At 49.2% G+C, this 12,689-nt stretch overlaps 3 protein-coding genes across 3 annotated transcripts; 1 reads left to right on the plus strand and 2 right to left on the minus strand.

The window, feature by feature from the left end:
* Nucleotides 1-753: 753 nt before the first annotated feature.
* On the plus strand, nucleotides 754-2,688 carry CTRU02_213107 (choline dehydrogenase; the record flags this gene model as incomplete). Its single annotated transcript, XM_036721671.1, has 1 exon — nucleotides 754-2,688. The coding sequence occupies one exon, from the start codon at nucleotides 754-756 to the stop codon at nucleotides 2,686-2,688; it is 1,935 nt and encodes a 644-aa protein (XP_036586839.1).
* Nucleotides 2,689-2,930: 242 nt separating this feature from the next.
* Nucleotides 2,931-4,387, minus strand: CTRU02_213106 (uncharacterized protein; the record flags this gene model as incomplete). Its single annotated transcript, XM_036721670.1, has 5 exons — nucleotides 2,931-3,427; nucleotides 3,492-3,556; nucleotides 3,613-3,995; nucleotides 4,063-4,167; nucleotides 4,223-4,387. The coding sequence occupies 5 exons, from the start codon at nucleotides 4,385-4,387 to the stop codon at nucleotides 2,931-2,933; spliced, it is 1,215 nt and encodes a 404-aa protein (XP_036586840.1).
* Nucleotides 4,388-7,118: 2,731 nt separating this feature from the next.
* Nucleotides 7,119-8,736, minus strand: CTRU02_213108 (arca-like protein; the record flags this gene model as incomplete). Its single annotated transcript, XM_070205973.1, has 2 exons — nucleotides 7,119-7,729; nucleotides 7,851-8,736. 2 exons carry the CDS (start codon nucleotides 8,734-8,736, stop codon nucleotides 7,119-7,121), a joined length of 1,497 nt encoding a protein of 498 aa, XP_070060366.1.
* Nucleotides 8,737-12,689: the final 3,953 nt, after the last annotated feature.

Raw genomic sequence — 12,689 nt, forward strand, 5'->3', positions numbered from 1 at the left:
CAAACAAAAATCAGAGAATCCAATCGTGGGCACTGTCTCTACCATCAGATGACCTGTGTTTCTTGCGCGGATGCAGTACTAAACTCAATTTCATTGAAGATCCGATGACGTTTTCACCTTCTCTAACCTACACTCGTCGGTGTTTCTCGTTCGATCCCACTTGGACAGAGATAATGAACATTTGATGGGTACTACTTTCAACTGACATCTTACGATCCTGGGTCAATGTAACGTTCAGGACTTAAGTCATACTCGGTCTGTCTAAGATGTTGTCCTGTTTCTCCCAATTCATGTCTCTAATGTCCCAGTTTGTCGCTCGGAATATGAGGGTGATGACGGATCCCGAGCTACACGAGAGAAGAGACCTCGGTATGAGCCCGGACGGGCCGAGCCTGGGGACCCCGCACACATAGCCATTAAGCTAATATCAAGCTGCATGAGTAAACGGCGTGATTTAGGTTGAGACAGGCTCGAAATACTGTGTCTAGGGATGGAATGCAGATATGCCAAGTGCTTGAAAACACATCCATGCTTCGGCTCAAGGGAGACGCCCGCTACAAGCGCTTGTGATTAGGTGATTGTGTCTTCATAAAAGTCGACCATCACCTCACTACGTAGCTTTGGTAACTTGGAGAGGATTAAACGTCCCAGTCGGCCAGAAGCTCATAGTGTAAGCCTCAAATCAAGCTTGCGGGTTTCTGACATTTATGCAAGACTGACTGACCTTAGTGCAGCAGCTGTTTTGTTTTCTTCATGAAGCTCACACATCTACTCGGCCTCTTGGCCGTTACAACATCATCGGTCTCAGCGGTTGACCTTACCGGCTATGATTTCATTGTCGTGGGCTCTGGTGCCGGAGGCGGTGTTCTAGCCGCCCGTTTCGCTCTGAACGGTCGCAAAACCCTCCTCATCGAAGCTGGTGATGACCAGGGTGCCAACGAAAATTATACTGTCCCAGCATACCAAGCCAAGTCCACAGAAGATGACTCCATGGCATGGGACTTCTTCGTTCGCCATTACTACGATGATGCCCGTCAGGCGCGTGATTTTAAGACTTCGTATGACACACCTGGCGGTGGTGAATACACTGGTCTCAACCCACCGCCGGGATCGCGGATGAAGGGCACGCTTTATCCCCGGTCCGGGACCCTCGGAGGATGTACGGCGCACAACGCACTCATAGCCGTCTACCCGCATCGCTCCGACTTTGACTACATTGCCGGCCTCACGGGCGACCAGTCATGGGCTGCGTCCAACATGCGTAACTACTTCGTCCGCATGGAAAGGAACCGCTACCTGCTCCCCCTGCAACCTGGACACGGTTATAACGGCTGGCTAACTACGGAGACCGCTCCGCTCACCCTTGCTCTGCTGGATCCGCAACTGTTGAGTCTTGTGTCTGGGGGCGCCTTCGCGCTTGGTAATCAAACAAACCTGGTTGTCAACCTCGCCACCCTTACCCTCGGAGACGCCAACTCTGCCGCCTCGAATCGGGACACGCAGCCTGGATACTACCAAATCCCCGTCTCCAGTAACGGTGCCAATCGTGTCGGATCGCGAGAGTTCGTCGTCGCTGTTCGTGATGCGAAGAATTTTGACGGGAGCAAGAGGTATCCCCTTGATGTGCGGTTGAACTGTCACGTCACCAAGGTACTCTTTAATACCAATGTTTCCCCTCCCCGTGCGACTGGTGTAGAGTTTCTCGACGGCAAATATCTTTACCGCGCTAGCCCACGCTCCCGAAATGCGGGTTCGGGCGTCCGCGGTACAGCGACTGCGTCCAGGGAAGTCATCATTTCCGGAGGTTCATACAACTCGCCCCAGATTCTCAAACTAAGCGGCATCGGTCCTGCCGAGGAACTCCAGCGTTTGGGAATTCCAGTTATCAAGAACCTCCCCGGCGTTGGGGGAAATTTGCAGGATCACTATGAGATCGCCGTCCAGGGCCGCACGCCAGCCAATTTCAGTGCTTTGAATGGATGCACGTTTGGTTTCTACGGGCAGCCAGATCCGTGCCTGACCAGATGGAAAAACCCTATTCTTGGTGACCGCGGAATATACGAGTCTTCTGGGTTCGCGGCGGCTACGTTCTACAAGAGCACCGTGGCGGAGAGGAATGAGTGGGATGTATTCGCGTTTGGTGGGCCGGTTAACTTCCGCGGATACTTCCCCAACTACAGCATTAACGCGACGATCGATCACGACTGGTTCACCTGGGCTATTCTCAAGTCCCATCCAAGGAACACTGCCGGCTCGGTGAAGCTGCGATCAGCCGACCCTCTGGACGTGCCCGATATCCTTTACAACTACTTTGATACCGGCTCCGGCGACTCCAATGCTGATCTGCAAGCTATGGCAGAGACAGTGAAGCTTGCTCGTGATGCCTTCGCCCGTCAACTGATACCCGTTCGTGAGGTTCTTCCCGGCGCCGGAATCACATCTCAGGAAGCCATTAAGCAATACATCAAGGACACAGCTTGGGGTCATCACGCCTCATCTACCTGCGCGATTGGCGCAGACAATGATCCCATGGCTGTGTTGGATTCCAGCTTCAGAGTCCGAGGTGTCGCTGGTCTCAGAGTTGTAGATGCTTCCGTTTATCCCCGTATTCCGGGTACCTTCACGGCTGTTTCCACCTACATGGTCGGCGAAAAGGCGGCTGATGTAATCCTTAGCCAGAACCGATAAGGGTAGAGATTTCACAAGCCTAAAAGAATGCTGGAGTTGGACGAGGTGGATACGCTAATAATGGTATTAATTATAATGCAGCTGTATTTTTTATTTGAACATCATTTGTGACCGCAATATCGAATAGCACGACATTATGGCTAAAGCCATTGTACACTTCATCTATATGCAAAACTAAAATGATCAAGAACATTATTCTAACGCTTTTCTTCCATCAACCGTCCTGTATAACCGGTTCTAAATTAATACTTTTGTTCCGTATTCAGAAAACTTTGGGGAACTACACCCTGTGAATCATGCGAATCTCTTCTCGCTCGTTCCACATTCAAATCCTCCTCACTTTCGCTAACAGATTTGACGTTTTGCAAGGCGTGTGGCTCGTCCTTCTTCGACTTTGAAGGAAAACCCAGACTTGACCGCCTCCTCCCCTTGGATGATGTACCACTCTGTCTCTTGTCACACTTGTAGTTGCCGCAGCATTTGCAAGGGAAAACAGATAAACCATAGGCGTCTTCGTGGTTTTCATGAGGCTGGCCGTTCTTTGTGTGCTGAGTCGTGTTCATAAAGGCAGAGGGGCGTCTGGCAGCTTCATCGGTCACCCGCATACGAGATGGATCCGACGTCATGCCGAGTTTGTAACCGAGAAGCTTGAGGAGGGGACGAACCGTTGCTAGACTGCCGGCGGTAATAGCAAGACCCTGTTCGACTGAGGACCAGATGGCGGTGTCGAGTGTTGCCCCTGCACATTGTCAGACACCAGAAATTCTTTTTTTTCGGGGCGGAATCCTATCGAGACAACTTACATAGGAAGTCTGGATCCTTGAGTTTCATGAGGTATCCAAAGCGCACCAGAACTGCTGAGCTTGCACTGATTGAATTGTCAGATGTGAGGCACACACGAACCATGGAAAGGGCTTTACATACACACAACCCATGATCAACAACGGAATCAGAGCGAGCTTGGCCTTTGTCTTGAGTTGAAGCCCCCAGACTAAAAAGACTGGCAGGACCGCAAAGGTCAGGTCAGAGATGACACTGAAGGAACTGTACAGGAACGCCAAGCCGATGACGATGTTGATATCAATGCAGCTTCCGGGGATGTGCTTGTTCCAGAAGTAGTTCACCGGCATGCACTGGAAGAGTGTGACGAAGAAGAAGACCACTCCAGAAAGTACGGTGAAGAACATTGCGGTGTAGATGACCCATTGGTGGGCCTTCGTCGTGGCGATTCGGAGGAGGAAATAGGCGATGGACATCTTCGACGTGATCATACTGAGGGCATAGAACAGGTAGCAGTACCACCAGCACTAGGAAGCCAACGGTTAGCCCATGTGTTCGTTTGCCAGACTCGGTGTTACAGCAATAAATATATACCTGCATTGCGCTTTGGATATTCTCCACAGTAAGGTCCTTGAAATGCCGGCCGGTGCCATAGTGAACACCTGCTATCGAGAAAGAAGAGTAGGCTGTGAAGAAGGCCTTTTGGTAGATGTTAGTGGAGGTGTTTCGGCTATGCTGGACAGGTGGGATATACCAAAGCCAAAACCATGAGCCAGTCATCTCGTCCAAAAGCCTTGACCAAGAATGCCCTGACGTAACATCTCAACGCCGTGGCAATGATTGCCGTCGTGACGAAGAAGATGTTGACGCCCAAAAGCTCAGGTCCGCGGTTCTCAATCTTTTCAGCCATGGGTGCCATGTGTTCGAATCTGTTGACTGGGGTGACCCCGAAGAAATTGACCCTCCCGTTCCACTACTAAAGAAATCGAGTTTCTGGGGAAGCACGATCCGGGTCCATGTGCTCTTATATCACCTCGAATTGTCCTTGGTGGTAACCGCATACATCGATTCCGGGTGCTGGGGCCCTAAATTGGGATGAAATGGATCCTAGACGTCTTAATACTGGCCTGTATGGAGCCCCCTAGGCTGGTTCTGCAATCATCGAAGCGAGATCGAGTGCTTCCGACAGGGCCGGGCTTTGCCGTTTGGACTTTTCGCACGACATCCCCACTTGAGTTTTCTCCTAGTATCTCGCAGCATAGGGGGAGCTATTGTACAAGAGTTAGGATCTATAGTGCCGAAAACTAGCAACTTTGTTGAAGAATTGTTCAAATTCGGTAAATCCATCGGTCGGTAGGAAGGGGGGCCCGGGACAAATGCCGCATCTGCACAAGTCGAGACTAGCTAGGGACCCTGACCAGAGCCGCTCCGGAAAGTAACTCCGGGTGGACGGACGTTTTTGTTTGACCAATAGCCCGATGGGGGTGATGGCATTCTGGCCCATGACGCTAGAACAGAACCGATCTCGCTTGGTGAGGCGCCACTTCGGGACGTGACCGTGCGATGTCAGTCAACAACGCCCCCTTGGGCCCTACGTTGCAGCCCCCGGTTGTCTCTTTTTTTTTTTTCTTGGTGAGCTGTAAACCCCTACAGTGGTACTCTTCTGCTCCTGTCGATCATGCCTAAGCCTGGACACGCGACAAGGAAGCGAAAACGATGAGACTAGCACTACGTAAGTAAATTGAGCATGCCGATATAAACGGGTATGCCTGCTTCAGCGGGACTCCATCGGTCACTCCCGAGCTCTGAGCTCATCCAGTCTTTATATCTCTGGTAAAGAAACCGGGCCAACCAAGTTAAAAGCTCCGTAGAAGATCATGTAGAGTGCACATGAGATGACCTGAGACGACTCGAGTAGCTTTGCTCAGATCCGTAAACAGTTGACGAGACAAGCTGTCAGTGAAAATTTCTGCTCAAGTGGGCAACGTCTGGGATGCCAAAACACCAAATTTGAGGACGCTATGCTTCGCTCAGGGGCACAACGGGGGGAGGGAGGGAAGAAGACTTGGTACGGAGCGAGCCCCGCAGCGCTAAACATTCTGCGCATGTCTAGCGCGCCACATGGTCAGATTTTCTCGAACAACAAAAATGCAGACGGCGTCGACCCATCTGATGGGGACTCTAGGCCTATGAGGGCTGAAGATGAACAATGCACTCGGAGAATTATAATGAATGGCGGGCTTCCTGATGGTTTGTTTCTAGGCGATCCTGGGGAGGGGTGCTGCATGATCCCTTTGAATCCTTTGTTCAAAAAAGCATGGCAAACGTTTAGTTGGTTCTCCCGGCAGCTGTCAGATAATCCACCCCTGCATACATTCGAAAGAGTCTCTCTCCCCTCTTCGGAGGTTTCTCATCAATGGAGCTTGGGGGGCCAGAAAAAGGGCCACATAGATGACACACGGTCACTAGTATAGAGAGCCCCCCCCCCCCCCCCCCCCCCCCCCCCCCTTCTTGGAGCTCTTTATTGGGTCTGGAAATAGCCAGTCCGGCCGCAGATCCCTGAAAGCCCCATCCAGCACGGATAGAATATGAATCAATGCGCGGTCGGAGGCGAACACGGTTCCCATCGCGGCCTTCAAATTCTGCCTACGCGGTGGAGCAAACCATGAGTTTCGCGGAGAGTGTGGAGTGATACAGCGCTTGGCCACCTCTTATGGACGAACTGGAGCTCGGACAATGGGAGATTGAGCTGCTGTCATGACCGAGATCGACCGAGAATCAAACTTGACCGGCTGGTCATTACTGGTCCATATGAGAGGTTTTTGTGGTTCCTCGCCTCTGTTATAATCAGCCATTTGGCACTGACAAATCAGGCGGTTCATAGAATCTCAGGAGACACCGTAACTAACAACGCCAAAGTGTGCAGAGTAATCTTCATGGGGCGATGGTGATTGCTATATATTAGTCACGGTATCTTGGCGAAGCCCTTCGGATCGTGGTGTATTAGGGCAGCCTGTCATCCTGTACAGCCTCGCTCGGCATGCTTCCGATCTGTCGAGCAGATGGCGCGCCTACTAACGATTATGCTATCGCGCTATGGTAGGAGCTTTGGCTGCCAATATCTGACACTCGTACCACGCCGGATGTCGTTGTCTGCTCTCCGACGATGTAACACCCCGGACGACCTTCAGCGATACACGTATCTAAGTGGGACCTTGTAATGCATTTGTACTCAGGTGGGTTCGGATACCGTGTCTTCCGGCCAACTCCATGCTTCTTTTAAATGCTGCACACTGCAGCAAGGAGATGAGTTAGATGATGCGAATGGAGGCTTCTGAACCCAAACTTACATCTGAACTGTATCCCACCTGTAGACTTCTGCAGTTGAGGTAAATATCTTCAAGAGCGCTTCTTGTTCAGCTGGCAGCTTGAAGCGATCCCCGGCCAGTGTTATCCCCATACATGCCAATCTACCGCCAGGTTAAAGGTTAATAAGTTGAAGACGGTGTTACCAGAGCAGAAGAGAAGTGACACGAGTGCCAAAGGAGAATGAAGCGAAAGATGGAAAAGTGGGAGGGCAGCTTACATATGAGCAGGTGTGCCGCGACCATGGGATTCTGCAATGCCACACATAATCTTCAAGTCGCTGATTATCTCGTCCTGCAAGTATATGGCTGAATTAAATCGAAAATCCTAAAGGCACAATCGGTGTAAGGGCCAATACGAACATCTAACGCCCGAGCTGCAAGTTTCTGATTCTTGCCCAGCCGTGGCATATTAGGGTTGTGTGCCATCAGCAGTATCCGATTCAGATGATAAAACTGTAGTCCTACCACAACGGATTCGGTGAGAAACAGCACCTCGGGGAAGGGAGCATTGCCAGTTGAGGGGTTGAAATAGATCGGCAAGAACGTCTCTGGGACCGATCTCATCCACCGGGCTGCATACGCCGAAAGCTTTTCATACGTCGCAGAACTCCCCTTCGCCCCAAAGCAGTACCTGAGAATGTCGATGGAGTGAAGCACCATCCTCCACATCCACGTCTCGTCGTCTGCGGGCTCTACGCTGCGGTCGAGTTCGAGACGATCTAAACTGAGGTCCAACACCTCCTGCTGCATCACTGCTCGAAACACTTCCAAACGAATCCAGCCCCAGAGTGCCGCCTCGGCGAGTCCACCTTTCGGGATCAGTGAAGCTCGCGATGCGAGTAGCTCCGATATGCTGCTGGAAACTATAAAATGTTGAGTGTCTGCACTAAAAACAGAAACTAGGAAAGTAAGTGAGAGATCTAAAGCCTCCTGTACTGGACGACGAAGAAACGGCACAGCGTTGGTCTGGGGTTGCGAGCATCGAAGGCGGCTAGGATACGGTTAGTTACATACCTTCAATGCTGTGATAAAGCCGTAGCAAAACGGCGGCGGTGACCTGATGGTCATCAACTTCCTGGGCAAGGCTTCCCAAGAATGGCTGGAGCAGATTCAGTGCCTCCCCATAGTAGTGTTCTGCCGGTTTATCGAAAAATGCGAGGCTACCGTCCACATCCTTTGACTTGGCTGCTATGGCCAAGACGGCGTTCAGCAACAAGGGGCTCTTGGCGGCTTGTTGTGGAAGTAGAGTTCTGAATCTATCCCGCGGATCACCACAGTCGAAGAAAGGGGCAATAACTTCAATAAAATACCGTATTAAATTCGCCTCTCGGTAGTCCTTCAGTGGAAAATTTGTCGTGTGGAATGATCGCCTGGGCTCGGGCAGACTAGGATCTTCGCTCCAGCTGTTGCTGCCGATGGAGCTAATGGAACCAATTGGCCCGGAAAGCTGGCTTCGAGGTGCTGGTGAGAACGTCTGAGGAGGTTCATCTATTGACAGGTGGCCTAATGAATCTGGACTGTGAAAGGTGGGATGCGGATGCAAGGCGGGGAGCTTGATGAGGGGATACGGTTGACCGCGCTCAATTGGCAGCGCATCTCCTTCTCCAAGCCTTTTGGCATTTGTTTCTGGAGTCTTGCCATTGCGTTGGGAAGAGTAAGCAACATTGTTAGTGTCCTCCCTTATAGCGCGTTGCGTCGGTTTCGGAGGGCTAGGAGGGCTTTCTTCGTCGGATATAATGTCGTCGTCACTTTCAAAGTCCTCGTTGTGGATGCTGTTGATATCCGCGGTCTCGTCAATGAACCGTATCCTCTTCCCGGAAACTTTACACCATTTTTGGGCGTCAGAGAATTCATATAACTGGTCGCTACGGTTCCCGGTTGTGCCGCTGAGGTTGAACATTCAGTCAGTGGTAACCGATTTGTTTAAAGGGAACCACGACATGAGGCGTACCTTGATACTGTAATATGCCGAAACTTGAGCTTGGTGCCACGGACACACACTTTGTTCTTTTTGACACATTGGCCGCAAGGGTCGCCTTTGTCACCTAAATCGAGGACATTTCATGGTGAATAGTTGCCCTGCAGACGTCTTCGTGTGGAAGTCTAACCCCACACTTACATTTGATATGTCTGGGGAAGATGCCGAGTTGAATTAGCCATCAGAGCAATGGGGATTCAAATCGGGTAATAAAGCGCCACGTGAGATTGTTCCCCGCAGATTACTCTCAGTGTTCCAAGGCGCGACGGAAAGACTTACCTTGAACGGCAGCTATCGCACCCTGGTCTTCTTACGTTTTCCGATCTAGGCATTAAAAGGGCCCCGATATTCTACGCGAGATCATCTAATCTGACGAGAAGGGTTAACAGCTACGCGGAATGGATTCACGCGTTCGTGGGGTTGAGTAATCCGAGAATCTGGGGCAATGGGCAAAATGCGGGTTGGCTGGCGGGAGGTTCTCATAGGCTTTGTGAGGGTGCTCGCTGACTTTTATCCGTACTTGGCTCACTAGGCAAGTTGTCACGCAGTCAATTTGCCCACCACTTATGGGGTAAAAAAAGATGCTTCCATTCCTTAGAGACTGTCTAGGGGTTATTGGGTTGATTATATAACCGTCTATTCGGTAATTACCGATTTGAAGGTTTTCATGCACAAAATGACATCCCCGTTAGTTTTATATGGGAAACAATAGCCGGGTGCATGGGTTGAATGCATGCCCCGATATATGCAGTGGTCCGTGTGACACACCCCCTCAGAGAGGCAACCTGTTGTAGGTTGATTCTCTGTATTCTCATTCAAATACAGAAATGATACTATTCAGAACTCCGTATACTTACTACCAAATTCCAGATTCATACTGCGTTCTTCTCGATCAAATGTTCAATATTCGCCATACCCAATTGGGCGATAAAGTGGTTGTGTTTTTGGGCTGGCATTGCTTTAGTCATACCGTCTGCCACCATTTCGTTGGTTGGAACCCATTGAAAGTCAATTGATCCCTTCTGTAATTCCTGGCGAAGCCATAAGTTGTTGATATTGATATGGCGTAATTTGCTAGTCGCTTGGGGTCTTTCAGCAATCAATAGTCGAAGAGTTTGCTTATTGTCGCATTGCATGATGTATTTATCATCTAATTGGAGATTCAATTGTTCCATGAGTCGAATGGTTGCCATATATTCTCTTGTGGCTGCTGTCAAAGCAGCAAGCTCAGCTTCTGTGCTTGAAGTGACTACTCTTCGTTGTTTGACTGCTTTCCAATGAATTGGACCTCCGAATAGCATCATCACATATCCTTGAGTGCTTTTTCGAGTGACAGAGTCATCAGCGAATGAAGCGTCTGAGGCGCAGTAGAGGACTCCTTTCCCTTTGCAGTTGAACTCGATAGCGAGGTATTTGTTGTCCTCAAGATATTGTAAGCATTCATATGCTGCTTTCTGGTGTTCAGAAGATGGATTTGATAGGAATTCTGCTAGTCTCGAGCTTGTTCGAGCTATATCTGGTCTGCCAATCACTCCAGCATAGTTGATTGATCCAACCTTCCGTTGATAGTAGTTGATTTCCTCTGGCGTAGCCTGACCAGGACTTGGGACCAGGTTATCTATTGCCATAGGTGTTTGGCGTCGCTTGGTTGAGGTTCTGATCTTGAATTCTTCAGTGACCTTAGATATATAGTTGTCGAGACTCATCCATAGTTGACGGGTTTTTCGTTCTCTTATTATTCTGACTCCTAGGAAGATACTCAATTCTCCCATATCTTTCATTTCATACTCCTTTTTGAGTTGTTGAACTGCTTCTTTTACTTTGGTTTCATGCTTTTTATGGTATATAACCCCAATATCGTCCACAAAGTGGAATACTATGAAGTATTGATTGGTGTAGATACAGTCATCTTCTTGGAGTGGGATAAGGCCAAGCTTCTTGAATGATCTCTCCAGATTCTTTTGCCATAGCAGTGGGCTTCGTCTCAATCCATATAGTGCTTTTCGCAGGGCAAGACAGTATCCCTCTTGTCTGAATCCTGGAGGAAACCAAACATAGACTTCCTCATCAATTGTGGCATGTGTAAATGCGTTGACTGCGTCCAATTGAAGAGTCTCTAAGTCAAATCTCGCCACAATTGCCATGAGACTTCGCAGCGATATACCAGCAAGCGTTGAGGCATAGGTCTCTAGTTCATTTGTCGGTTGGAGATCTCCTCGAACACAGATCCTCGCTTTGAACTTCTTGAGATATCCTTTGCTGCCCTTATATGTGAATACCCACTTCAATGGGATAATTCGCTGAGTGTCTTGATCAATATTGCCAAGATCAATCATTTCAAACGTGCCCATTTGCCATAGTGATCTGTTCTCAATATTCATTGCAGCAATCCATTTGTGACTGTATTGGTGTTTGATCGCTTCACTGTAATTCTTTGGAACTGGTGGAAGTGTCTTTTGGTGTGGATTGCCTAAATCATCTGCTGATGCATCCCATTGATCTCTTCCTTTTACTGTATCCGTAGATTGCAGTGTGAAGTGGGATTCTCTTGCTCTTCTCAGTCTTTGTGATGATCTTGTTGCTTCTGGTGGCTGTTGATTTGTTTGACCAAGAGGGGCTGATCGATTGTAGATGTTGTGATTTCTGCTGCCACGAGGTCTTCCCCTTCTCGCTATGTTTGGGATTACTGTGGAGGAATCTTGTGGTATGATTTCTTCTGGTTCCAATTCTATGACTGGTGTCTGTTGTAGTTCGAGTCGGTCTGTTGAGGTTTCCTCTATGGTCTCACTTTGATCCGATTGTTCTGGAGTTGGCGATACTTCTGGAGTTTCTGGAGTCTCCCTCACCCCCTCAGTTGTTTGAGAATCTGACAGCTGTACTGTTGGTGATAGAGAAGTGGGTGTAGGTAATTGAAAATCCCCTGATTCTTTCTCCTGCATCGGTGTTGCCGGTGTTGTTTCTTGAGCGGCTGGATTCGAGGCGGGTAGTGGCCCGGTAATATTATCGCTGAAATCTTCTCCATCCCAGCCAGCTGTGTCTAGGTCTTGTTCAATTGGATTTGTGAATGGGATATCCATTTCTGTGAACTGGAATTCAAGTTCCATTTGGCTTAACTTGCTGGTATCCTCAATCCTTGGATCATACAGCGTGTTTTCGTCGAAAGTAACGTCTCTAGTTCTCATGACTTTTCCTATTGCTGGGATCCAGATTCTGTAGATATTTGTGCTGTCATAACCACATAGATAGCCAATATGAGCTCTTGGCGCAGTTTTGTTTGACTTTTCTATTCCTCTCTTGTAGTTTTGTGTCAAGGGGTAAGCTCTGCAGCCATATCGCCTCAAGTGTGCTAGTTGTGGCTTTTCAGCCCTCTTGTGGGTAGACTGTTGATGAGAGTTCAGCCAAGTGTTGACCAACCCCAATGGTGTCTGCCACTTGTGGCGTCTTCGAGGCAATCTGTTTGACAGATAAACTGCTGCTTTTGCCAGCTCTGGTGCCATCAATTCAGGAAAGCGAGATTGAAATCGAAGTGCTCTCATGATCATAAACACAGCACCTCCAGCTCTTTCTGCTGGGTTTTGAGCACCAGTGTACTCAGCTGATCTTTCAATCATATATCCATTCACAGCTGCCCATAGTTCAAACGCATTGCGTAAAGCAACCTCCCAATCTAGGCGTAGAATAGAGATTTTGATAAAGCACTGTCTCTCGAGGTATGCTGCTAATTCTGTCATAGCTTGTAGTCCCTCCTTTCGAGTACGAAGAGTTCTTATCCAGAAGAACCCTGACCAGCCATCGCTGACCAGCAGGATCACCTTCTCCCCATTGTATGCTTTGCTAAGTGTAAAGAAGTCGAGAGATAGATAATCTCCTACAGC

Source organism: Colletotrichum truncatum (genome assembly GCF_014235925.2).
Source record: "Colletotrichum truncatum strain CMES1059 chromosome Unknown Contig_0009, whole genome shotgun sequence".
NCBI lineage: Eukaryota > Fungi > Ascomycota > Sordariomycetes > Glomerellales > Glomerellaceae > Colletotrichum > Colletotrichum truncatum.